Source organism: Nerophis ophidion, linkage group LG28, assembly GCF_033978795.1.
Source record: "Nerophis ophidion isolate RoL-2023_Sa linkage group LG28, RoL_Noph_v1.0, whole genome shotgun sequence".
Lineage (NCBI taxonomy): Eukaryota > Metazoa > Chordata > Actinopteri > Syngnathiformes > Syngnathidae > Nerophis > Nerophis ophidion.
In genome coordinates, this window is record NC_084638.1 from 20,347,170 (window position 1) to 20,371,972 (window position 24,803).

The 24,803-nt window shown below is 38.7% G+C and overlaps 1 protein-coding gene and 2 non-coding genes across 3 annotated transcripts; 1 reads left to right on the forward strand and 2 right to left on the reverse strand.

Annotated features, from left to right (window-relative positions):
- Positions 1-3,753: 3,753 nt before the first annotated feature.
- On the reverse strand, positions 3,754-3,825 carry trnad-guc (transfer RNA aspartic acid (anticodon GUC)). Its single transcript has one exon. It is a non-coding gene; the product is annotated as a tRNA-Asp (tRNA).
- Positions 3,826-3,964: 139 nt separating this feature from the next.
- Positions 3,965-4,046, forward strand: trnal-uag (transfer RNA leucine (anticodon UAG)). The gene has a single exon. It is a non-coding gene; the product is annotated as a tRNA-Leu (tRNA).
- An 8,138-nt stretch (positions 4,047-12,184) lies between these two features.
- LOC133545447 (zinc finger protein 501-like) lies at positions 12,185-19,921 on the reverse strand. The gene is made up of 2 exons (XM_061891057.1): positions 19,484-19,921; positions 12,185-15,385 (listed from the first exon to the last, which is right to left on the reverse strand). The coding sequence occupies exons 1-2, from the start codon at positions 19,608-19,610 to the stop codon at positions 14,133-14,135; spliced, it is 1,380 nt and encodes a 459-aa protein (XP_061747041.1). The 5' UTR covers positions 19,611-19,921; the 3' UTR covers positions 12,185-14,132.
- Between the last annotated feature and the right edge of the window lie 4,882 nt (positions 19,922-24,803).

The following is a 24,803-nucleotide window of genomic DNA, read 5'->3' on the forward strand; positions in this document are numbered from 1 at the left end:
AATTGCAATTTAGTAAACTAAACCGGCCGTATTGGCATGTGTTGCAATGTTAAGATTTCATCATTGATGTATAAACTATCAGACTGCGTGCTCGGTAGTAGTGGGTTTCAGTAGGCCTTTAAGATTAAGATAAGTTTATTTCAAAGGGGACTTTGGAAGTCGCTTCCTAGCGGTCCCACTGACAAACACTTCACAGGATCCAAGCTAGCAGGTTTGAACAAAGTTTTAATGCTCATATGTTTTATCAACTGTTTCCTTCTCCCAGAACGTGACTTTTCTGCAACGGCCGTACATCTCTTCCCCTCTGCTCCCAGCCGCTTACTGTTAAAGACAACAGATGAAGATGAATGTGAAAATCACAGTAATTATTGTCCACCAGCGCGGGGCGCTCATCACCAGTACTACTGCATGGAGGCTGGCATGTGGTACATTATTTCCTGTGTGTGTATGACTTATTCAGAGGGAGAACAGCACACATTCATGTATGGCGTCTACCATTAAGGATTGCAGGAATGACTTTTAGGATGTTTTTATATGAATAAGGTGGATTGGACGTTGGCCTGGGAAGGCATTCCTCTGAAGGTCTTCTTCATGTGTCAGCTGGAAGTACCCTGACTGCTGTGAGGGGAAACTGATGAGATTGTGGGATCATATGTTGGTACAGGACAATGTCTCATGAGACTGAACAAAGCTGGACTTTTCTAAAGAATGTTTGTTTTCTCCTGTCCCGCAGACCTTGATGAAGAACATCTTCCTCGTGAGCAGGAGGAGGAACCACAGTCCCCCCACATACACGATGGAGAAGAGGTACAACATTCCCAACACATCAAAAAGGAAGGAGAGGAGCCACAGCCCCCCCCCACACATTAAAGAGGAATACGAGACGCCAAAGACCCATAATGTTAAACTGACCCTTCACATTAAAGGACAAGCGGAGAACCCACTGATCTTAGACATCAAAAAGGAACAGGAGGACCCACTGACCCCTCACTTTAAGGAGCAAGAAAACCCACTGACCCCTCACATTAAAGAGGAAGAGGTGGACCCACTGACCCCCTACTTTAAAGAGGAAGCGGAGGACAAAAAGCTGCCGCACATTAAAGAGGAAGAGGAGGAACACGGCATCAGTCAGCCTAAATGGTTGGAGGAGTTCCCAGGAAGATGATGAGGTCAAAGGTGAAAGTGAGGAGAGGGGAGGGGGGGAGCCTCCAAGCAGCAGCTCAACACAACACATGACAACAGAAGCTGATGGAGACCACTGTGGAGGATCACAAGCAGACAAGCTCTTAGCTCCACTATCAGATAGTGAGGACACAACGTCACACTCTCCTGACACTGATGATGAAGACTCTAAAGATGATAAGACATGTCACACTGACAACACTCACTTCACATGTTCTTACTGTGACAAAACCTTCAAATACTATAGTAAGCTGAAAGTACACATAAGAATACACACTGGTGAAAAACCTTGTATCTGTTCAATCTGTGGTAAACGTTTTAGTGTATGTCACAATTTGAAAGTACACATGAGAACACACACTGGTGAAAAAAAGTTTCCTGTTCAATCTGTGGTAAAGATTTTACACAAAGTCACTATTTGAAAGTACAAATGAGAACACACACTAGTGAAAAACCTTTTTCCTGTTCAACCTGCGGTAAAAGTTTTACAGAAAGTCAGAATGTGAAAAGACACATGAAAACACACACTGGAGAAAGACCTTTTTCCTGTTCAATTTGTGGTAAAGGTTTTACACAGTCAACATTTGAAAAGACATATGAGAACACACAATGGAGAAAAAATTTTTTCTTGTTCAACTTGTGGTAAATGTTTTACAAAAAGTCGTTTTTTGAAAAGACACATGAGAACACACACTGGTGAAAAATCAAATTCCTGCACAATCTGCAACAGAAGCTTTTGTGAACGATCATACCTTGTAAGACACATGAGAAGACACAAGAAAGAAAGTGTTGAGTTGCAGTGTGTGTGGTGAAAGATTTTCTTATAAGTACCAGTGTAAGAAACACAAGTGTGCTGGTGGGAACAGCAGCAGCAAATGAAACTGCAGGATTTGAAATATACTGTCCAGACTTTCATTTTAACTTTGTAACAACATCAGCACATATAACATGTGGGACATTGTTGTTTGTGTAACAATCTGTTTAATATGTTTCTAAATATATGATTGCTTTTTTCAGTCAAGTACGTACATTAGTATTCAATCACAGTTCGGAGTGTCAGGCCAAAGCCAATATTGTACATCATCCCACAGAGATTTACTGTACATACATTCATAAAATAAACTGTTTATTTTGTTTCCCTATCACAGAACGAAAACGTGTTGTCTTCAATTGCAAAACATCCTAAAAATAAATTCTAGTAGTCAATTCTGTCTTTTTTTATTAAATGAACTCCTTTGTGTTTGGAAGAATGGAAGCTTTCAAGTTACGGTTATTTTTTTTGTTCCACAGAAAATACAGTAAAGAAGAAATAGTAAATAATTGAAAAACATAAAATGCTGTAATTAAAGTATTTTTAACGAAAGCCATTATATATATTGTTTTGTATATTTTTCTATTTGCAGGTCGTACTTAATGATGTCTTCAAATAATAAAATACTTTTATCACTCAATAAGTGCATCAGCGACCAAATGCCTTTTTCAAACCATTGCTGTACAAAGATGGATTAGTTTCTCATTTTGATATAACAACAATTCCATAGTGGAGTATTGTGTGTGATGAAAAAATAATTGTAACTAATTGTAAATTAGTTTCCAGTACAACAACACTTGCTGGTAGGGATGGGTACCGTTCACTTTTCAACCGATACGGCACAGATTACGGTACCCTGAAATTGATTCCTGTTCTCAATGTTCCGACTTTTTGGTGCTTTTGTGTGTGGTAATAATATTGTTTGTGATAATAAATCTCAATTTTTATTGCAACATTTAAAATGGTACTGTAATGATAACTGTTGTCCTTTTGTTACATCTTGTTTAATTATCATATTATCATTTACAAGAAAGTTTATTTACAGTTGCAAGTCCAATACACTAGATGACAGTTGTTAGAGCCAAACACTCTTTTTGTCTGTCAAATTCATGACGTCACTGAAGGGGTTGGCTCAAAGCCAAGTGCCAGTCTACTTAGGGAGGAGCTGGGATCCTGCTCAGGTGTTGCTGAGTGGAGGCTCAACAGTTTTTGACTGTGCCAGGCTAGTATTTGTTACAAAATGAGTTTTATAACGTGACTTTATGATAATAAATATTTTTGTAAAACATGAACACAATTCTGGACATGGATTATTAGTTTGCTGCAAACGTCTGAGCTTGCTTCATTTATATTCGGCAACCAGTAGCAGTAATAGTTCAGGACTTTACCGCTACACTAAGTCAAAAACTGCCTCACTGGAACGCGAGTTGTTTATAGGGAAACAACAATAATGCAAAAATTGCCATTGTTAAAATGTGTGCACACAAATATTGACAAATCCAATGCATTGGTGACTATTTGACTTAACTTGCGCGTGGGTTGACTTTTCCAAATGGAGGAGGAGGGAGCATACACCTGCACTGACGAACATAAACAGCCACAGGAGGACAGTGTGCAGCCCTTTGAGACACCTGTGATTTAGGGCTATATAAATAAACATTAAATGATTGATTGATACAATTTTCAGAGAGGGATACTGTGGTCACTGCTCAAGGTTAAAGAAGATTTTTACTAATGAAAATAAGAGGAACCAAAATTACCTCCCCGTCAGGGAATCGAACCCTGGTCTTCCGCGTGACAGGCGGAGATACTGTCCACTATACTAACGAGGACTGTATTTAACAGTGTTTTCTAAACGACAAGCAAACGATCTAAGCCTATCCCTGCCACGCCACAACCAAAGTGATGCAATATCATACGTTTTCCGTCTTATAATGCCAATAAATTGATCATCTAAAACACATTTAAGGCGGTTGTGTGGCCGAGTGGTCTAAGGCGCTAGATTTAGGCTTCAGTCTTTCAGGAGGTGTGGGTTCAAATCCCACCGCAGCCATTTTTGTTCTGGTAACCCACTTGTTTCTTTCCTGACCTAAGCAATTAGACCTAGCTTGGTCCTCATTTGGAATGCTCTGGAAAACTTGTGGAAATCAGGCCAAAACATTAGCTTGAGAGTTCTTTACGATGGGAATGTGATCAAAAAGAACACAACCCGGGGTGAGGATGTGTGCAGCAGTCCAAATACAACATAAAATGAGTGAAAGTGTAAATATGCCTTGTCTTATCAACCTAAATCATTTTTGTACGTATGCAGATTACAAAGGCTTTTGGTCTGACTTTCCCACACAGTTATAAGGACGAAGCCCCGGGATAGTGAAAAAGGTAGACTTTCCAAAAGTGAAGTGGATTCAGAAAGGTTCATGGCATCTGTGCCAGAAACAAAAATGCAAAAATGTATTCATCTTCAACATCAATTATTCAATATAGCAAAGGACAGTTTTGTTTCATTGACTTTGTATGGTTATAAGGTGGATATGTATGTTTTTGTCAACCTGTCTTCTGAAAATCTGCACCCCTACCGTAGACACTCAGGCCACTTGTATTTGTTCCTGTATTCGGATCACACCGCAGTGACGTATCGCTGGTCGGCACGGAGCGACTTGCAGGAGGGAGATGGCCTGTCTGGTGACATTGTGTGGAAACAACAACCTCACCCTCAACACAGACTACACCAAGGAGTCAAAAGAGCGACATAAGAAAGAGGACTCTAACAAGAGCGAACAGACGTTCGTCTGTTCGCTCTTGTTAGAGTTGTATACTTTTTCCAAGCCCAAATCCATATTCCTGCAGGAGTTTCCTAAGACACAAAAGTTCCCGCTCAAAGACTTTTGCATAACACATTTCTGACTTTGTACAACTGACATGGTGTGGGGGCTTCGTGCATCCGTCAAAAAGCCAGGCAGAAGGCAAGTGTCTGGGTGAGTTGTCATTTCCCTAGTGGTCTAGTGGCTATGATTCGGCGTTTTCACCGATGCGTCCCGGGTTCAGTTCCCCGTCAGGGAATCACTGTCTACCATGTCTGGAAGCAGTTAATTTATCATTTATTTCCCATCTCATGTTTATGCTCATTGGATGCAAAGCATTAACATTGACATTTTCAAAAAGGCAACAGGACAATTGTTTAACTGTTTTTCGGCGTGAAGTCTGCACAATGGGTGTTCTTATCATGACTTGAAAACCAACAGTGTAAGTCGAACCTCGCAGATTCCTTTCACCTTAAACACTCAAGATAGAGGATAGATTCGATCTATCAACCTCTGGAATATGTGGGCAGCACGCTCTGCTGCACCACTCTGCTAACTGTAGATGCTCCCTAGCTTTATGGAGACATAGAGTTAAATACCGTCGCTTAGGGACAAGCAGTAGAAAATGGATGGATGGATGTTTTCCTGGTGAGAAACTTGTCTGTTTTCTGAGACGAAAATAACTTGTCCTTGTCAAATAGTACTAATGCACCCCAAAGTAGAGGCGTTTGTTTCTTTTGCAGAACTGAACTTCCAACAGTAGAGGTACCGACACTGTGGACTTAAAAAGATTAAATGCTGACAAATGTGTCAGTAAGAAAAGGTTCAAATCCCATCTAATCTTTTACATATAGTCTTGGTTTCAAATTAATCCGCAATACTGAATTTGAGTCACAGACTCTAATAAACATTTTTTCCTTTTTGAAAACTTGTTAGCATCCTAATTTCGAGGAATGCAACAAACGGTAGTTAAGTACTATGATATCTGTAGGACTGTGCAGTATATCCAGGTCCACGCATCAACATTTTCAGAGGGGATACTGTGGTCACTGCTCAAGGTTGAACAATCAATCAATCAATCAACCAACCACTGTATCTTTTGTTACTCTAGTGCAGGGGTCACCAACGCAGCGCCAGGTAGCCCGCAAGGACCAGATGGCCGTTTTTTTTTTTTAATTATTATTATTATTTATTTAATTTTTTTATTTCTTTCTTTTATTAATTTATTAATCATTCCAACAAAACAATACACAACGATACCACAACAATGCAATTCAATTCCAAAACCAAACCCAACCCAGCAACATTCAGAACAGCAATTAATAAACAGAGCAATTGAGGACACACAAACATGACACGGTAGAATCTAAAAGTAGTGGAATAAAAATGAATATTATCAATATTAGTAACAATTTTAAAAGAGCAGTGATTAAAAATCCCTCATTGATATTATCATTAAAAACATTTACACAAAAAATTAACAATAGTGTCATAGTGGTGTCACAGTGGCTTACACTTGCATCGCATCCCATAAGCTTGATAGCACACTGTGTCCAATATTTTACACAAAGATATAATAAGTCATACTTTGGTTCATTTAATGGTTCACTTTGGTTCATTTAGTTTACATTTTTTTCGTGTCGTCTCCTCTTTTAAACCGTTCAATTAAGTGTTTTTTTCATCATTTATTCTCTACAAAAAACCTTCCGTAAAAGGAAAAAAAATGTACGACAGAATGACCGACAGAAATATCAATTTTTCTATATATATATATATATATGTATATATATATATATATATATATATATATATATATATATATATATATATATATATATATATATATATATATATATATATATATTTAGCTATTCTTGTTTAAATCACACTTGCATGTGGCTTACAAATGACTATGTATATATATATATATATATATATATATATATATATATATCTATATATATATCTATATATATATCTATATATATATAGATATATATATATGTATATATATAAATATATATATATATATATATATATATATATATATATATATATATATATATATATATATATATATATACAAACACCTGTAAATGTAAAGCGTAAAACCGGTAGCCCTTCGCATCAATCAGTACCCAAGAAGTAGCTCTTGGTTTCAAAACGTTTGGTGACCCCTGCTCTAGTGTATCAAGTATAGATTTTGGGCTTCTGTCGAGTGGGGGAGCAACTCTTCATTCTACCACTCATTCACAGACTTTCAAGCTGCTTTAGCTAAAACTTTTGACCCGGTGTCCTCCAGCAGAGAAGGCACAAGAGCTAAGCAATTTAAAGCAGGGTAGCGGCTCTGTGTGCGACTACGCCATCCGCTTCCGCACGCTAGCAGCAGAAAGCGGGTGGGAAGACATGGCCCTCTATGTAGTCTTTCTGAAGGGACTCGGAGCTTCCAATCAGGACCTCCTTGTTCCCTTAGACCTAAATGGTAAATGGGTTGTACTTGTATAGCGCTTTTCTACCCTTTTTTAAGGAGTTCAAAGCGCTTTGACAGTATTTCCCTTTTGCCCATTCACTCACACATTCACACACTGACGGTGGGAGCTGCCATGCAAGGCGCTCACCAGGACCCATCAGGAGCAAGGGTGAAGTGTCTTACCCAAGGACACAACGGACGTGACTAGGATGGTAGAAGGTGGGGATTGATACAGTAACCCTCAGATTGCTGGCACGGCCACTCTACTAACTTCGCCACGCTGTCCCCAACCTATCCGGCCAACCTAGATGCCCTCATCTCACTCGCCATCCGGATGGACAACCGACTAGCCTAGCTCAAACGACAGCGAGGAGGAGGACCGGCTGCGGCAGGAAGAACCACCCATCCTTTCGCACCTAGCGGGGCGACCACTCAGCGTTCACCCCCAGAGCTATGTCCTCACCTCAGCACTGACCTGGACGAGGGGCCCATGCAGCTAGGGAGAGCCCGACTGACCCCAGAGGAGCGACGCAAGCGGCTGATGGAGATGAGATGTTTTTACTGTGGAGAGAGCGGCCATCTTGTCATTTCGTGTCCAACCAAGGGATCCCAGGTGGCGAGTCACGTTCCGGCGGTACCACAGATGCCACGCACTCTCACTAAGGTCACGATAACGCATCTCACGGCCACAAATCTAGAGTGTAATAGACTCTGGGGAAGACGAGAGTCTGATGGACTGGGGTTTAGCTAAGAGACGAGGACTCAAGTCAGAACCGCTAGCTAAACCCATTAGGGCGAGGTCTTTCAATGGTAAGAAGCTTTTCACTATCTCACACATCAGTTAACCTGTCCAAATGAACATTGACTGCCATTAGGAAAAGATTTGTCCGTACTTAATTACTTCACCCTCCCATTCTCTGATCTTGGGGCAACCATGGCTGTACCAGCATAATCCTTGGGTTAACTGGAAAACACGGAGGATCAGTGAATGGGGAAGGGAATGCACCAAGAACTGTGTTTTTTCCACTGTCCAGGGAAAACGTGTCAAGGAAATTAATTATTTTTCTGCCAATCCTGCCACAGACTCTAAATTTCCGGACCTGAAGTCTGTTCCTTCTTGTTATCACCACCTGCGACGAGTCTTCAGCAAGACAAAAGCCCTGTCGCTTCCGCCCCACCAATCCTACGACTGTGCCATCGACCTGCTTCCCGGTGCCACTATTCCCAAGGGGCGTCTGTACTCCGTCTCTGGTCCAGAAAGGGCTGCCATGAACGATTACATATCGGCATCACAAGAAGCTGGCTTGTTTCGCCCGTCATCATCGCCAGCAGGAGCAAGGTACTTCTTTGCGAAGAAGAAAGATGGGTCGTTAAAACTCTGCATTAATTACAGCCCACTGAATGACATTACCATCAAGAACCGTTACCCTCTTCCCCTCACGTCTTCTGTCTTCAACCATCTCCAACAGGTCAAAATATTCACCAAACTTGATCTACGCAACACTTTCCATCTGGTTCAAATTAGAGAGGGAGACGAGTAAAAGAGCGGCCACTATGAATACAGGATCTTGTCCTTTGGACTCACCAATGCTCCCGCCGTGTTCCAAGCCATTATCAATGAAGTTCTAAGAGACTTCCTGGACCATTTTGTGAATGTCTACCTTGACGATGTATTGATTTATTCACCTGACAGTGACACTCACCAAGTCCATGTAACTCAGGTTTTAAAGAGACTCTTGGACAATGACTTGTATTTTAACACCACCACAACAGCTACATGAATATATGGAATGAAGGGAGAGGTCTAGAATAAAATGTAAGCCACTTTAATGACTGACAAGCCATGCCAGCATGAATCCTGCTTGTATAAAGAGCGAATCTAGGACAAAGTGAACAATCCAGTTGTAAATCCATTTCATGACCTGAGAATACAATGACCTGGATGAAGGAGGACGTCCATTGACTTTATTTGTTGGATGAGACAGAAATGTTCCCATAACATTAGGTATTAGCAAACTGAATGTGATTCAGTTCCATGATGTCGTTCAAACAGAATGTCGCTTTAATAGATCGTTTAACATTTGACATTAGGGGAGCAAACACATTATCAATCAGGGAGAGTAGGTACAGCTGTGATTGTATAGTGGTTAGTACTCTGTATTGTGGCCGCAGCAACCCCGGTTCAAATCCGGGTCATGGCACTTTACCCTTTAAACTGCCTTTTTTTTAAGCATAGTTCTTTTACACCTGAAGACTTAATTATTAGCCCCCTAAGAACTTTTGAAAATTTCTGAAAAATCTGCCGAATGTTTGCAATAATCATAAAATTCTCAGTAGTAAAACATTCTTCAGAAGCATTTTGGTACAATTTTTAGAGACCCTGAAATGCTCAGTCATGGAGTGTAAGATATTCTTTAGACTAGGCTTTGAGACCCCTTGGAAAGGCCTCCTTCCACCCCTCAAAAGTCACCAATAGGGCAGACCTTGGTTACATTTGGATAAGTGAACCCAAAACTCATTCATATACCTGAAATAGCTCAGTTGGGAGAGCGACAGACCGAAGATCTGCCTTAGGGGTATTTCTTGGACTGTATAACTTGAAACTAAGAGTAATAAAGCTGAGCTCAGTGTGATGTGAGGGTGCATCCAACACACCTACAGCAAAAGATTAACCATAACTTTCATACGGATACACTGTCCAACAATTTATGTTTAAGGTATTGAGGTTAAACCTTCAGATGATCACATTTTAACGCTCTCCCACCAGAGCTTAAGTGGATGTGAGGGATGTTTTTGGATTTCAGTTTTTCAAATGAAATAGAGAAAAATCAATCGCTGTTGAAATCTATAAATACAGTTGAAATAAAGGTTACAATGACTGCTGCAGTGGGGCAAAAGGATGTCTTTGGAGAAATGTAAGGAGGTTAGCATCAGTTGCTTGAACAGGGACTTGAACCCTGGACCCTCAGTTAAAAGTCTGATCCTCTGCCGACTGAGGAACCCAGGCCCTTCTCAATGCTGATTTGCCCAACATCTGAGAGAACAGCAATATTGTCAATCTCAGGTGAAAGTGAATTAGTCAGCATGTTCAGTGACAAGCTGGGAACTGTCAAAGCTCAAGCTCACCAATTGCTTGAATCCAAAGCTAATTTTTGACAGCCCTTCTTTCGTCATCAACAAAGAAGGTTTTGATCGAAAAAGAAGGTCCTCTCCCGAAGTTGCCACTCTGAGCTGGATTAGACTTAGACTTCCTTTTTATTGTCATTCAAATTAGAACTTTACAGTACAAATAAGTACGAAATTGTGTTGCATTAGCTCTTGGTAGTGCAGGACAAAAGAAAACTGCAAAAGGGTGCGGATATAAATAAATAGATTACTGTACAGATAAATACATTGCACTTTTTCATATGCATCCAGGTTTATGGATGTATGTTATATTGTCTTTTTTATTCCAGCGAGTTAATCCATTTTGGGGGAGTTGAGGGGATGATTTAATTATGATGCGTTCAAGAGTCTTACAGCCTGAGTGAAGAAGCTGTTACAGAACCTGGAGTTTCTGCTACGGAGGATGCGGAAACTCTTCCTAGAGACCAGCAGTAAAAAAAACAGTCTCTGGTGGGGGTGGGAGGAGTCTTTGCAGATTTTCTGAGCCCTGGTCAGGCAGCAGCTTTTTGCGATCTCCTGGATAAGAGGAAGAGGAGTCCTGATCATCTTTTCCATCGTCCTCACCACTCTCTGGAGAGGCTTCCAGTCTGAGGTATTGCAGGTTCCAGTCCAGACAGTGATTCAACTTGGATGCTCCGCAGAATTTTGCCAGAAGCATTTGACTTCAGGGCTTCACGGTGGCAGAGGGGTTAGTGCGTCTGCCTCACAATATGAAGGTCCTGCAGTCCTGGGTTCAAATCCAGGCTCGGGATCTTTCTGTGTGGCGTTTGCATGTTCTCCCTGTGAATGCGTGGGTTCCCTCCGGGTACTCCGGCTTCCTCCCACTTCCAAAGACATGCACCTGGGGATAGGTTGATTGGCAACGCTAAATTGGCCCTAGTGTGTGAATGTTGTCTGTCTATCTGTGTTGGCCCTGCAATGAGGTGGCGACTTGTCCAGGGTGTACCCCACCTTCCGCCCGATTGTAGCTGAGATAGGCGCCAGCGCCCCCCGCGACCCCAAAAAAGGGAATACGCGGTAGGAAATGGATGGATGGATGGCATTTTGCTTCAATTTTTAGTGGAGGTTAGCTGCAACAGGTAGAGCTAGTAAAGGCCCAGGCTGCAACAAATAGAAGGTCACTCGATTCTAAAGTCCAGCACAAGCAGTCAGTAAAGCCCTGTTTTGGTAGTAAGCCTAATGTAAACTGTGTTCCTTTGGCGTAAGATGTGTACAATATACAAGGTGTACTACAGTATATGACTTTTTACGTAGGGCACAATGGATAACGTGTCCGACTACGGATCAGAAGATTCTAGGTTCAACTCCTGGCTAGCTCATTGGTTTTCGTTAGTTGAACTGAAATAAAATTGAGTGCCATTTCTTCAGGAGTTTTTTTTTCTGCATTTAAAATAAATATCTACTAACTGGAACATGCATTTTTTTAATTTTTATTTTTGGGAAAAGTTAACAGCTGTAATTGTGCAGTGGTTAGTACTCTGTGTTGTGGCCGCAGCAACGCTTGTTCGAATCCGGGTCATAGCACTTTACCCTTTCTTCCAGCTGTTTGATGATGATTTTTGAAAAAAGAGGTATCTTGGTCCCTCTGGTAAGTGGTTGAACAAGATGTGAAACCAACCAGGTACTCTGGCAAAATTGAAAATATCAATTTTATGTCATTGCGGTAATGGCCTTGATGCATCATTTAATATGACTGACATGTGCTTTGTGCTGTTACTTTAAACCTTGGTAAAATTGCATTATAAGCTCAGTCAATCGATCAATACTTTCTTTATTTTCTTTCTTTCTTTAGTTTATTTCGAACATGAACATACTTACAACATAATACATCAGACAATTTAATACCATTTCACATTACATCATGTCCGAAAAGGAGTAGGAAGAAGCTACATTTATTTCATCCTACACCTTTCCCACTTCAGAGTGTTTACAAATATATACATTCATTTACTGACCTTTTTTTATAGTAAAATAGTAAAATCACATCCGTGAATGAGTAATACAACAGTTTTGTAATATGTAATTAATTAATTCAGTCAATATTAGCATACTGAGATGAAAAATATTTTATTTTCAATAAGGTTAAAAGTGTTTCTCATAATTCTTCTTCTTTGTACTTTTTAAGCACTATTAATTTGAACAACCTCTTAAACTGGATCATATCAGTACAATGTTTAACTTAATTACTTAATCCATTCCATAATTTATTTTCACATACTGATATGCTAAAGGTTCTAAGTGTTGTACGTGCATACAAATGTTTTAAATTTTCCCCTTAAGGTTATATTTCTCCTCTTTAGCTGGTAAGAGGGCTTCACGGTGGCAGAGGGGTTAGTGCGTCTGCCTCACAATACGAAGGTCCTGCAGTCCTGGGTTCAAATCCAGGCTCGGGATCTTTCTGTGTGGAGTTTACATGTCCTCCCCGTGAATGCGTGGGTTCCCTCCGGGTACTCCGGCTTCCTCCCACTTCCAAAAACATGCACCTGGGGATAGGTTGATTGGCAACACTAAATTGGCCCAAGTGGCGACTTGTCCAGGGTGTACCCCGCCTTCCGCCCGATTGTAGCTGAGATACGCGCCAGCACCCCCCGTACCCCAAAAGGGAATAAGAGGTAGAAAATGGATGGATAGATGGATAAACATAAAACATTTTTAAAACACAATATTGAGGGTGTTGGTTTTATCCACAAATGTAAGTTTGTAAAAACAAAACCATCCTTCCACAAACATTTCAGCCATTTTCTCTCAATTTTATATTGCATAAAGGTCTGGGGACATACATAAAACAATCACAACACAATCATCATATTACAATAGAGACTAATAAAGATCATTAATTAAATGGATTATAGAAATCCAACAAATAATTCATTAAGTTATACATTTTAAAATTGTTTAAAAGACAATTGTTCAAATGATGTATAAAGTAAATAATAATATGCTTCCTGAAGTGGTCCAGAAGATGTTTCAGATGTGAACCAGTACATATGTATTGTGTATTTATGTATGTATAAATAATTAGAAATAAAAATATGTCACACTTCAATATTCCAAACACCTATAAAAACACTATTATGAATAAGTCTAATTGTGTATGATGAATATATATACACCCACATTTTTTTAATGTATGTAAAATATGTCTTGTACTGTTAACTCTCACCTTTTCAGTCAAATTGTTCTGTTCAATTCTTAATTAAAGTACACAATGTTGCATATGAATGCATGTACTTGACTAAAAAAAAAACACTAATACAAAATATATAATCTATAAATGTAGAAGCATATTAAAATAGTGTTACACAAATAACAATGTTACACGTTTTAAAAGGAAATTATTTTGTATAAAATATATATAAGCACCAGCGCCCCCATGACCCCAAAGGGAATAAGCAGTAAATAAATGGATGGATAAAATATATGTACACTAAATGTACGTTTCATGTATCACATGTTTTGTACTGTTTTGGATTTACTGACCTTTTTAGTAAAAGTGTCCCTCTTGCAATAATTTATGTCAATATAAAAGTAAAAAATGTTGCATATTAATGCACGCAATGGGCTGAAACAAATGGTGTATAAATATAGAAGCATGTTAACAAGATTGTGTTACACAAACAACAATGTCACACATGTTATACGTGCTGATGTTGTTAGAAGGTCAAAATTAAAGTCTTGACAGTTTATTTCAAATCCTGCAGTTTCATTTGCTGCTGCTGTTCTCACCAGCACACTTGTGTTTCTTACACTGGTACTTATAAGAGAATCTTTCACCACACACACTGCAACTCAACACTTTCTCTCCTGTGTGTCTTTTCATGTGTACTACAAGGTTTGATCGCTGACGAAAGCGTCTGTTGCAGATTGAACAGGAATGTGATTTTTCACCAGTGTGTGTTCTCATGTGCTTTTTCAAATATTGACTTTCTGTAAAACCTTTACCACATATTGAACAGGTAAAACATTTTTCTCCAGTGTGTGTTAGCATGTGTTTGTTTAACAATTTTTTTTGTGTAAAACCTTTACCACAAATTGAAAAAGAAAAATGTTTTTCTCCACTGTGTATTCTCATGTGTACTTTCAAACTCTGACTGTGAGTAAAACATTTACCACATTCTGAGCAGAAAAACGGCTTTTCTCCAGTGTGTGTTCTCATGTGTGCTTTCAAACTCTGACTGCTAGTAAAACTTTTACCACAACTTGAACAGGTAAAAGCTTTTTCTCCAGTGTGTGTTCTCATATGCACTTTCAAATTCTGACTTTGTGTAAAACCTTTACCACAGAGTGAACAAGAAAAAGGTTTTTTTCCAGTGTGTATTAGCATGTGTTCGTTTAACCCCTTTTTTCGTGAAAAACATTTACCACATTCTGAGCAGGAAAAAGGTTTTTCGCCAGTGTGTGTTCTTATGTGTCTTTTCAGATATGAATGGTAATGAAAAGTTTTGTCACAGTGAGAACATTCGAAGCGAGTGTTGTCAGTGTGACATGTCTTATCATCTTTAGAGTCTTCATCATCAGTGTCAGGAGAGTGTGACGTTGTGTCCTCACTATCTGATAGTGGAGCTAAGAGCTTGTCTGCTTGTGATCCTCCACAGTGGTCTCCATCAGCTTCTGTTGTCATGTGTTGTGTTGAGCTGCTGCTCGGAGGCTCCACCACTCTCTGCTCCTCACTTTCACCTTTGACCTCATCATCTTCACTCTTCACAGGGACACCAGTCACTGGGAACACCAGTCGTTCAATATGCTCTTGACTGATGCTGTGTTCCTCTTCTTCCTTTTTAATGTGGTGGGTCAGTGAGTCTTCCTCTTTCTTTTTACAGGGAAGGGTCTGTGTCAAAGAGGAAAAGAAGACGCCAGAGGGTCCGTGGCGCCTCATCTTCCTCTTTGATGGATCCTTCTTCACCATCCTTAAGCTACACTCCTGCTTTTCAGGCAGAAGTTGTTCTTCACAGACATCTGCAGGACACAAAATGACAAACATGCTTGAGAAATGTCCAGATTTGATCAGTCACATGAGGCATTCAGTACATTTACATGTACTTAAAAAAATAAGTTATTATATGAATTGGCCTGAAAACAAACACACTGCTCTTTAAATTATTACTCACAGGAAAATAAGACCACTTTTTATGATGGATGGGCAATAGGCCTAAAATCTATATTGCGATAAATTCTGTTATGCCTGAGTGCAGCTTGGATAGGCTCCAGCGCCCCCTGTGATTTTAATATGAGTTACTGATGTATAAACTTGGAGAAAAAATTAGGTCGTTTACAGTATAAATCTGTACTCTGTATTGTTGTCTCTGGTGGTCGAGTTTGCTCACTGCAAGTGCTGTGGGTTGAAAGTGTATTTCCTTCCGAAGTAAGGTTTTCAGACCTAATTTCAATTCCTTGACACAAATGGAGAAAGACTTGCTAATTCGAAAAGGCCCAAACTTAAAGAATCATAAAACAGGCATATCCCGGGCAGCTATATATGGGCCTGTGTCAATTACCAGCCGATACGAGGACTTGAATAACATTTATTCTCTTACGGTTTCAAAGCAATGTGTACATTAAATCTGACCGTTGTATTAAAATGACTAGTTCCATCTCCAACTTGAAAGTGAGCGTCGCCAACACTACTGCATACAAGAAAATGTGTGGAGGAGAATTGCAAGTAGCCGAAACAAAGATTGTGAATGACAAACAAGAAGCTCACTTTGTTCATGTACCGTATTTTTCGGATTTTAATGCACACTTAAAATCCTTTCATTTTTTCAAAACTCGACAGTGCGCCTTTTAGCCCAGTGCGCCTAATGTACGGAGTAATTCAGGTTGTGCTTGCCGACGTCAAAGCAATTTTATTTAGTACGTGGTGTATTGATAAGGGTGTCCAGTAGATGGCAGTCACATATAAGAGATACGTGAAGACTGCAATATGACGCTGGTTAACAACACCAAAACTTTGAATGTTCCATTGAAAATAAAGAACATTACACACGGCACTCAAAAATCTGTCCAAATGTTTTAGTACGACTTTGAAGCCACACCAATTGAGGGATTGTCGGTTTATTATGGCTATTGGCTACCATAGTCAGAGTATTACTATGGTGTGTGTATAAGGACCACAACATGGCACACATTAGCAGACATATTATCTGGCGTCTTGTTTCACAATACGATGCAAATGTTTTTGATTGATTTTAATTTTTTTATTGATTGCTGCTCTCGGTATCAGCCCAAAGGTAAGGGCTGTACATTATTGTTTATAAATTCAGTCAAAAAGGAAGACTTTAAGGGTATAAACCAAATTATTTAATTCGGAGCCATATTTGAATATTCAATTGCTATTCTAACACCACCATCCTGTGTGTTTGTCTGATTATGATTAGAACAAAAATTGACTCATTTAATTATCATGAAAAATTTAAATATAGGTATCAGCATTGGTATGACCGATACTGCCCTTATAACTACTTGTAGTATCAGCCAAAACTAAAGAATAAAACAACAAAACAAGTGATTATTACATTTTAACAAAACAGAAGAATAAGTGATTTAACATTTTAACAGAAGTATAGATAGAAACACGTTATATTAGAAAATTCCTAAATAAAAAAATTGAAATGGAATTATTGAAACAGTTATTGGATGTATTTAGGATTTCTACTGGATTTTGATAGAATATAAAACATTCTAAGGCTGGCGTGGCTCGGTTGGAAGAGCGGCCGTGCCAGAAACTAGACAGTTCCGGGTTCGAGCCTAGTCACTGCCGTTGTTTCTTTGGGCAAGGTACTTCAACCACCTGCTTCTAGTGCCACCCACACTGGTTCAAATGTAACTTAGATTATAAGATTCAATATGTAAAGCGCTCTGAGTCACTAGAGAAAAGTGCTAAATACATATACTTCACCTCACTTAAAAGGGAACCACCCTTTTTTTATTTTGCCTATCAAGAACACACATATTTTTTCTTTTGTATGCAATCTAAATAGTAGAAGAATGCGATCAAAAGTCTGCTTACAATAGAGGCTATTAGAGTCACACTATTCTGCCTACAAAGAACTTTTAAAAAATCCAAACACCTCCATTAAGGTTTTATGTACATGCAGTAGGTATATATTGGTAGGTTGGTAATGCATGGCATCCTGCCAGCTGCTATGCTGACAGTTATTTTAGTACCTGTCATTAAAGACAAGGCTGGTGAAGTAGGGACTATGGACAATTATCAACCTATCGCCCGAGTCAGCATGCTATCTAAAGTACTGGAAAGTGTGGTAACATACAGAGTTGGGGATCTTATTTGCAACGCAGACAACCAATTTGGCTTTTAGATCAAGTACAGCACTGACTTGTGTATTTATGCTTTAAAAGAAGCGGTATAAAAATACAGAGTGCAGGGCCCTATAATGTTGGTAGGGTTTATTGATGCATATAAGGCATTTGACAGAGTCAACCATCTCAAACTCTTCACCAATCTGAAGCATAGGGGTGTTCTGGGTATATTCTGGCATATTGATACGACAAGCAGACGAAGCAGGTTAAATGGGGGAGTAGTTTATCCTCTCCCTTTGGAGTTGGCAATGGGGTACGGCAGGGTGGGCTTCTATCACCAGGCCTATTGAGCCTGTAACTGTCAAGGCAGTGGAACGAATGCAGAACAGGATGCATCATGGGGAACACCTTGATCATCCACTTTATGTATGCTGATGATTTGGCCATTATATCTCCCAGTAGTGCAGGGTTCCAACAGCTTCTTAACATATGCTCAGATTATGGAGTCAAGTTTGACATCAAGTATAACGCCACAAAGAGTATGGTAATGATATGTAGGACCAAGGAGGATCAACATTCCCGGGTTTCTATTTGTCTGGTCAAACCCTGTCTGTGTGCAACAATGTCCAATACTTAGGCCACATCATCAATGACAAGATGGAGGATGATGCTGACATGCTTAGACAGAGAAGAAAGCCAATATACTGGTGAGAACATGTCATGACTGCTTGGATGAAGCGAAGGTGCAATGTTGATATTTGGTTACATGTCCCATGGAAAGTTTCCCTGCAATTAAGGCGCTTTTGGTAGCCATCCACAAGATTCTGGTTGAACTTTTGACCACTCCTCTTGACAAAATTGGTGCAAGTCAGCTAAATTTATGACATTGACTTGTTTCTTCAGCATTGTCCACATGTTTAAGTCAGGACTTTGGGAAGGCCATTCCAAAACCTTAATTCTAGCCTGATTTAGCCATTCCGTTACAACTTTTGATGTGTGTTTGGGCTCATTGTCTTGTTGGAACACCCAACTGCGCCCAAGACCTAACCTCTGGGCTTGGGATTTTAGGTTGTCCTGAAGAAATTGGAGGTAATCCTCCTGTTTCATTGTCACATTAAAAGCACCAGTTCCATTGGTAGCAAAACAGACCTATAGCATAATACTACCACAACCATGCTTGACGGTGGTAATGGTGTTCCTGGGATTAAATACCTCGCCTTGTCTCCTCCAAACATATTGCTGGGTATTGTAGCCAAACAGCTCAATTTTTGTTTCATCTGACCACAGAACTTTGCTCCAGAAGGTCTTATCTTTGTCCATGTGATGTCAGATGAAACAAAAATGTAGCTTTTTGGTCACAATACCCAGCAATATGTTTGGAGGAGAAAAGGTGAGGCCTTTAATTCCAGGAACACCATCCTACTGTCATTGCTGTATATATTATAGACTAAATATAACATTGTATATATACTTCTGACTCAGCAGATTTGGTCACAATTTCAGTAGACCCATAATAAATTCATAAAAGAAACAAACAAACTTCTAGAGTGTTTTTTGTGACCAACAAGTATGTGCACCCATCACTCTATCACAAAAAATAAAAGTTGTAGAAATTATTAGAAACTCAAGCCAGCCATGACATTATGTTCTTTTAAAGTGTATGTAAACTTTTGACCACGACTGTATGTACATCATCCTCACAAGACAACCAAACTTCTTATACACAATATATTTAAGAATGGTGTTAATAATCAAATATAAAGTTAGTAAAGATGTGAGAGTAAGAAGTAAACAAACCTGTTCTGTGTAACACAACTTGATGATGTTTCTTATAATAAACATCCAGTAGTTGATGTTGTCGCTCCTTCTCCTCTTTTGTTGGACAAAGTTCCTCCTCGTACTTTGCCATCGTTCTTTCGCACATTTTCACACAATCACAACACTTTACACTCACATTAGTTCCCTACTTAGCGATGTTTAAATAACTTCCGCGTCTCTTTGTTAGCAGCTAACAAGCTAAGCTAACTAGCCGGCTAAACTAGCTGCGAGATACCTTAAGTGAAGCTAGCAAACAGGAGAAGTGTCAAAGTGCGCTCAGACTAATGTATCCGGCTACAAACAATTATTAACCGTGTGTACTCTATTAAACAACATATATGTAAGAATACAGAAATATAATGCCCGCGTTTAGGACTTCGCCGTCAGACGCCATCTTGCTTTATTACCCGATCGGTCCACGCATGCGCGTTAACGACGTCACTTCCGCCAACTTGTTTTGCCACACTTACTTACCATGGAAATCTGAAGTTATTAATGCAAGGGTTTGATTTAATTGATGCCTGGAGATATAAAAATCAGAATAAGACATCCTTTACCTGGTCCAATAAATCAGGCTCAAGAAAGTCTAGAATAGACATGTGGTTAATTTTTAAATCACTTCAAAACTGTGTTACTGTTCAAATTCTCTCCACTCCTTTGACTGATCATAGGGCTATTCAGATTCACATCTCTTTACATCCCTCTCACAATCCTTCAAAAAGCTCATACTGGAAACTCAACAGTTCAGTTTTATGTCATGAAGCAGTTAAAATTAGGATTAAAGATCTAATAAAAAATGTTCTTAATAAAGCCAAAACCCAAAATAATTATTGTACTAATTGGGAACTCCTTAAATATGAGGTAGGTAGATTTATTAGAAAATATTGCTGCAATCTAGCTAAGAATAAGCGTTCTGAGGAAGAAAATGTGATTTCCATCATTACTGCATTATCCTCTATATGTCCAGATAATATGTCAGCAGAAGTAAAAGAAAGTCTCTTAGAAAAACAAATAAATTAGACAAAATTTTTCAATCAAAAGCAGAAGGAGCCTTTGTAAGATCTAGAAAACAATGGCTGGAGGAAGGTGAACAAAACTCTGCGTATTTCTTTCGTTTAGAAAAATCGCAGGCTCAAAATAACACCATTGATCAATTGAAAATAAATGATATGGTTTGCAATGACGCAAAACAGATTGCAAATTTTTGTTCTCAATTTTACAAAACATTATACAATAGTCAATACTCTGAAAGTGATGCTGTTAAGTTTATGGATACCTTAACTGAAACTAAATCAATCAGCACAGCTGACCAAGTATTCTGTGATCGTCCAATCTGTCTCAAGGAAGTAGTGGAATCAATTAATAGTTTAAGAAAATAACAAATCTCCTGGAGTGTATGGTATTACATCTGAATTCTATAAAATATTTTCAGAAGAGCTAGCTCCTTTCTTACTAGAAGTATTTTGTGAAAGTATTGATACAGGTGCCCTTCCTCCAACTTTAACACAGGGCCTTATTACCCTTATACCCAAGCCAAACAAAGATTTACTAATCATTGATAATTGGCGTCCAATTAGCCTTCTAAACAATGACTATAAAATTGTAGCTATTATTTTTGCTAAACGTTTAAAATTGGTTCTGGATGACATAACTGATGAGACACAGTCAGGTTTTATGAGAGGAAGACACATATCTAATAATATCAGGCTTGTACTTGACATTCTGGATTACCCAGAGGTCATTAATGATGAAGGCTTCCTTCTTTTCCTGGACTTTTACAAAGCTTTTGACTCGATCGAACATGAATTTATATTCAGGACACTTGAGAAATTTGGCTTTGGCAATTTTTTCCGCAAAACAATTAAGACTTTGTACTGCAATGGTAATAGTTCTATAAAGCTCAAATCTGGTACATCTCCAAGATTCGAGTTAAAACGTGGGATACGGCAAGGTTGTCCTATTTCTCCATATTTATTTCTGTTGGCCACCCAACTGTTATCGGTTCATATAAAAACTAGTCATTTAAAGGGGATTTCTGTATTAGACAGAGAAATAATTATCAGCCAACTGGCTGACGACACAACACTCTTTTTGAAAGACTCTTCTCAAATTCCCCTAGCCTTGGATGTGATTCATGTTTTTTCCTTGGCTTCTGGTCTCCGTCTAAATGTGAATAAATGTGAACTAATGGCTGTGAAGAGATGTGAAATTATGTCCGTATCTCAAATTCCAGTTAAGGATAGTATTAATTACCTAGGAATACATATCACTAAAAATCAAACTCTAGATCGGCATTGAACTTCAATCCAATTTTAGAAAAAACTAAGAAAAGATTTAACCAATGGCTACAGAGAGATTTATCCTTAAAAGGCAGAACCTTGCTTTCCAAAGCAGAAGGTATCTCCAGGCTTACGTATGCAGCTATTTCTTTAGATGTTAACCAAAAAATATGTAAAACTATTGACAAAATACCGATTGACTTTATTTGGAAAAACAAAATTCATTATATTAAGAAATCTGTTATAATGAGCAATTACAATCAGGGTGGTCTAAACTTTCTTGACTTCACTACACTAAACAACACCTTTGAAATTAATTGGATAAGACACTACTTGAAAGACCCTACCTCAATTTGGAACTTTATTTCTCATCATGTATTCTCTAACCTTGGAGGCCTAAAATTTTTGATATTGTGTAATTATAACATTGATAGGATTCCTGTTGCGCTCTCAAACTTCCACAAACAAGCCCTTCTAGCATGGTCTCTTGTATACAAGCACAAGTTTTCACCTACCAAATATTTCATCTGGAACAATAAAGACATATGTTACAAAAGGAAATCTCTTTTCCTCAACAATTGGTTTAACAATAACATTATTTTAGTGAGTCAGCTTTTCAATAAGGAAGGTCAACTTTTTAATTACCAAGAATTTCTCAACCAATTTAAGATACCTGTGACTCCCAAACAATTTGCTATTGTATTTGATGCCATCCCAACAAGTGTTATTATGTTGTACAGGGCTTACACACCTCCTCTTTCTGCTGTAAAAATTCTGAATGATCCACTTGACACTCCCAGGGGAAACTTTGCTTTGATCAAAAAAATAACAGAAAAATCCGCAGTTTATTCCAAAATGATTGTGTGTCTGTCTCCTATGTAATTTCCTTATGGAATAATGTTGTAAATGACATCTGTTGGATCAAAACGTGGTCCCTTCCTAACAGGTATTTACTTACCAACAAATTCAAAGAGATATCTTTTAAAATCATTCGTGGTTATTACCCTGTAAAGACTGTGATGGTTAGATACAAGAAGGACATTGATGTTACCTGCACCTTTTGTAACATACATCCAGAGACTTTTAACCACTTGTTTTGGACTTGTGAAAACACTCGATCGCTATGGCAGGGCATCTGTCGCTTCATCCTGGACAATATTTATGACAAATTTGTCCTTTACTTTAAAGATGTGATTTTTGGTTTTACACTGTATGAACAAAAATGTGAAAAGGAATTCTACCTTTGCAACCTCATTATTTTATTGGCTAAGTTTTATATTCATAAATGTAAGTTTCTTAATACCCGTCCTATCTTTTGTGCCTTTAAAAAAGATCTGGAACTTTACATTAAAACGCTCTCTACCTCTAACAACAAAAAAGCTGTGAAAACGCTGATGCTGTGTTCCAAATTTAAGTTGTTTGATGAATCTGAATAAGCCTACGGCTTTGCATTTGGTTTAGTATATATATATATATATATATATATATATATATATATATATATATATATATATATATATATTTGTATTCTATTTTTATTACTTTGAACTTACAACCCCCTGGCGCTGTTTTGTACTGTTTTCATAATGTTTTATAATGTTGTATATTGTTGTTTGTCTTACTGTTTGTAATTGTTGAAATTTATAAATAAACCTTTAAAAAAAAAAAAACTTACTTACCATGGTTCTTTTGTGTCATCTGTATTTCAATAACAATGTCATCATAAACCATTACATACAAAACAAACTTTATCAAAAAATACAGTATCTATTATGAAGCCGCACAGATCTGTACACAAACATGAAAGATGTGTTCAGAAGCCTTAAATGGAAAATAAATCGAGTTTTATTTTTATTGCTTTATAATAAGTTATTTGTTTCAGAATTCAGAAACTGTAAAAATTTATTCTTTAGGTTACAGTAAGTGATTCGTTTAAAAATATAAACATTTAAAAAATAAATTATGTGATGGGAGTTAGTAAAATGGCCCTGTGCGTCATTCATTACAATTACAGAAGCGTACAAGTGGTTGAAATTGTGGCGATACACCTTGTTCATTTTCATATTCTTTTTCCCTTTTACTCCGAGGTAAGATATCATTTTTTATACATACATTACTAAAACATACAAGTATTTCATTAAGAGGGTGCCGCTGTAGTGGCTGCTGGTGGCAGAAGCTCTGTCCTCTTGTTTCATCCTTTTGTGTTCCTGCTGTTTCCCTCTTGTTTTCATGTGGGGTTTTGTTTTTTGCCTTTTGGTTGCAGACCCTTCAGGACTGTATGACATGAGGCGGCACTTTCGTGACTTCTGCGGTGCTTTTTTGTGAACTTCTGGATCTGCCTACCGGAGACCAGCTGCTGGGTCTCTGCCACACCAGAGTCCATTTGGAGAGACTGGAGGAGATGCGGATGAAGAGACAGGGCTGCGGAGTTGGTTGAGCACCGCAACGGACAACCTTCACGGCGTCTTGGCTGAATGAGCAGGTTTCGGACACCTCGGTCTCTTTGGATGCATCCTCGCTCATCCATGCGGACTGGACACTTACGAGAGTTAGTGGGCAGTTGGCTTGGTTGCTTTGTTGTGTCTGCTCCTGTCTCTGGCCATGCTCCTCCCACCCCAGCAGATGATGGCGCAGAACACCGCAGAGGCCCCCACAGTGTATATGGGTGTTGAAATTATGTTTTTGTTTGGTTGCTTGTTTACGTAGGGTACAATCGTATGTGCACAATATATATTATTGGTTAATTATTTTTTGTTGTTTTACTTTTACTTTTGTAGCAGTATGATGCATCAGCCCTGCTCTTTTAATGTATTTTGTGTTCTTTGATGTTTCACTCATACACACGTTTATGTGTGCTATGGCTATGAGTTTTATTCATTTTTCTCACCTCTCTCCCTAGCGTTTACCTGTTTCTCACCTTTTTTGTAAGGGGCACCGGAAGTTCTCAGACCCGTCAGCGATCCTGTTCTGTCTCCCTGTAATCTTTGTCTGCTCTTGAATGGGTTTGTCACAGCTAAACT

What these genes read in the sequence shown, in the direction of transcription:
- LOC133545447 (XM_061891057.1), bottom strand. Translation starts at nt 19,610, where the DNA reads ATGTGCGAAAGAACGATGGCAAAGTACGAGGAGGAACTTTGTCCAACA. An exon ending in AGTTGTGTTACACAGAACAG is followed by an intron (nt 15,386 to 19,483) that starts GTTTGTTTACTT and finishes TGTGTCCTGCAG; the next exon opens with ATGTCTGTGAAGAACAACTT.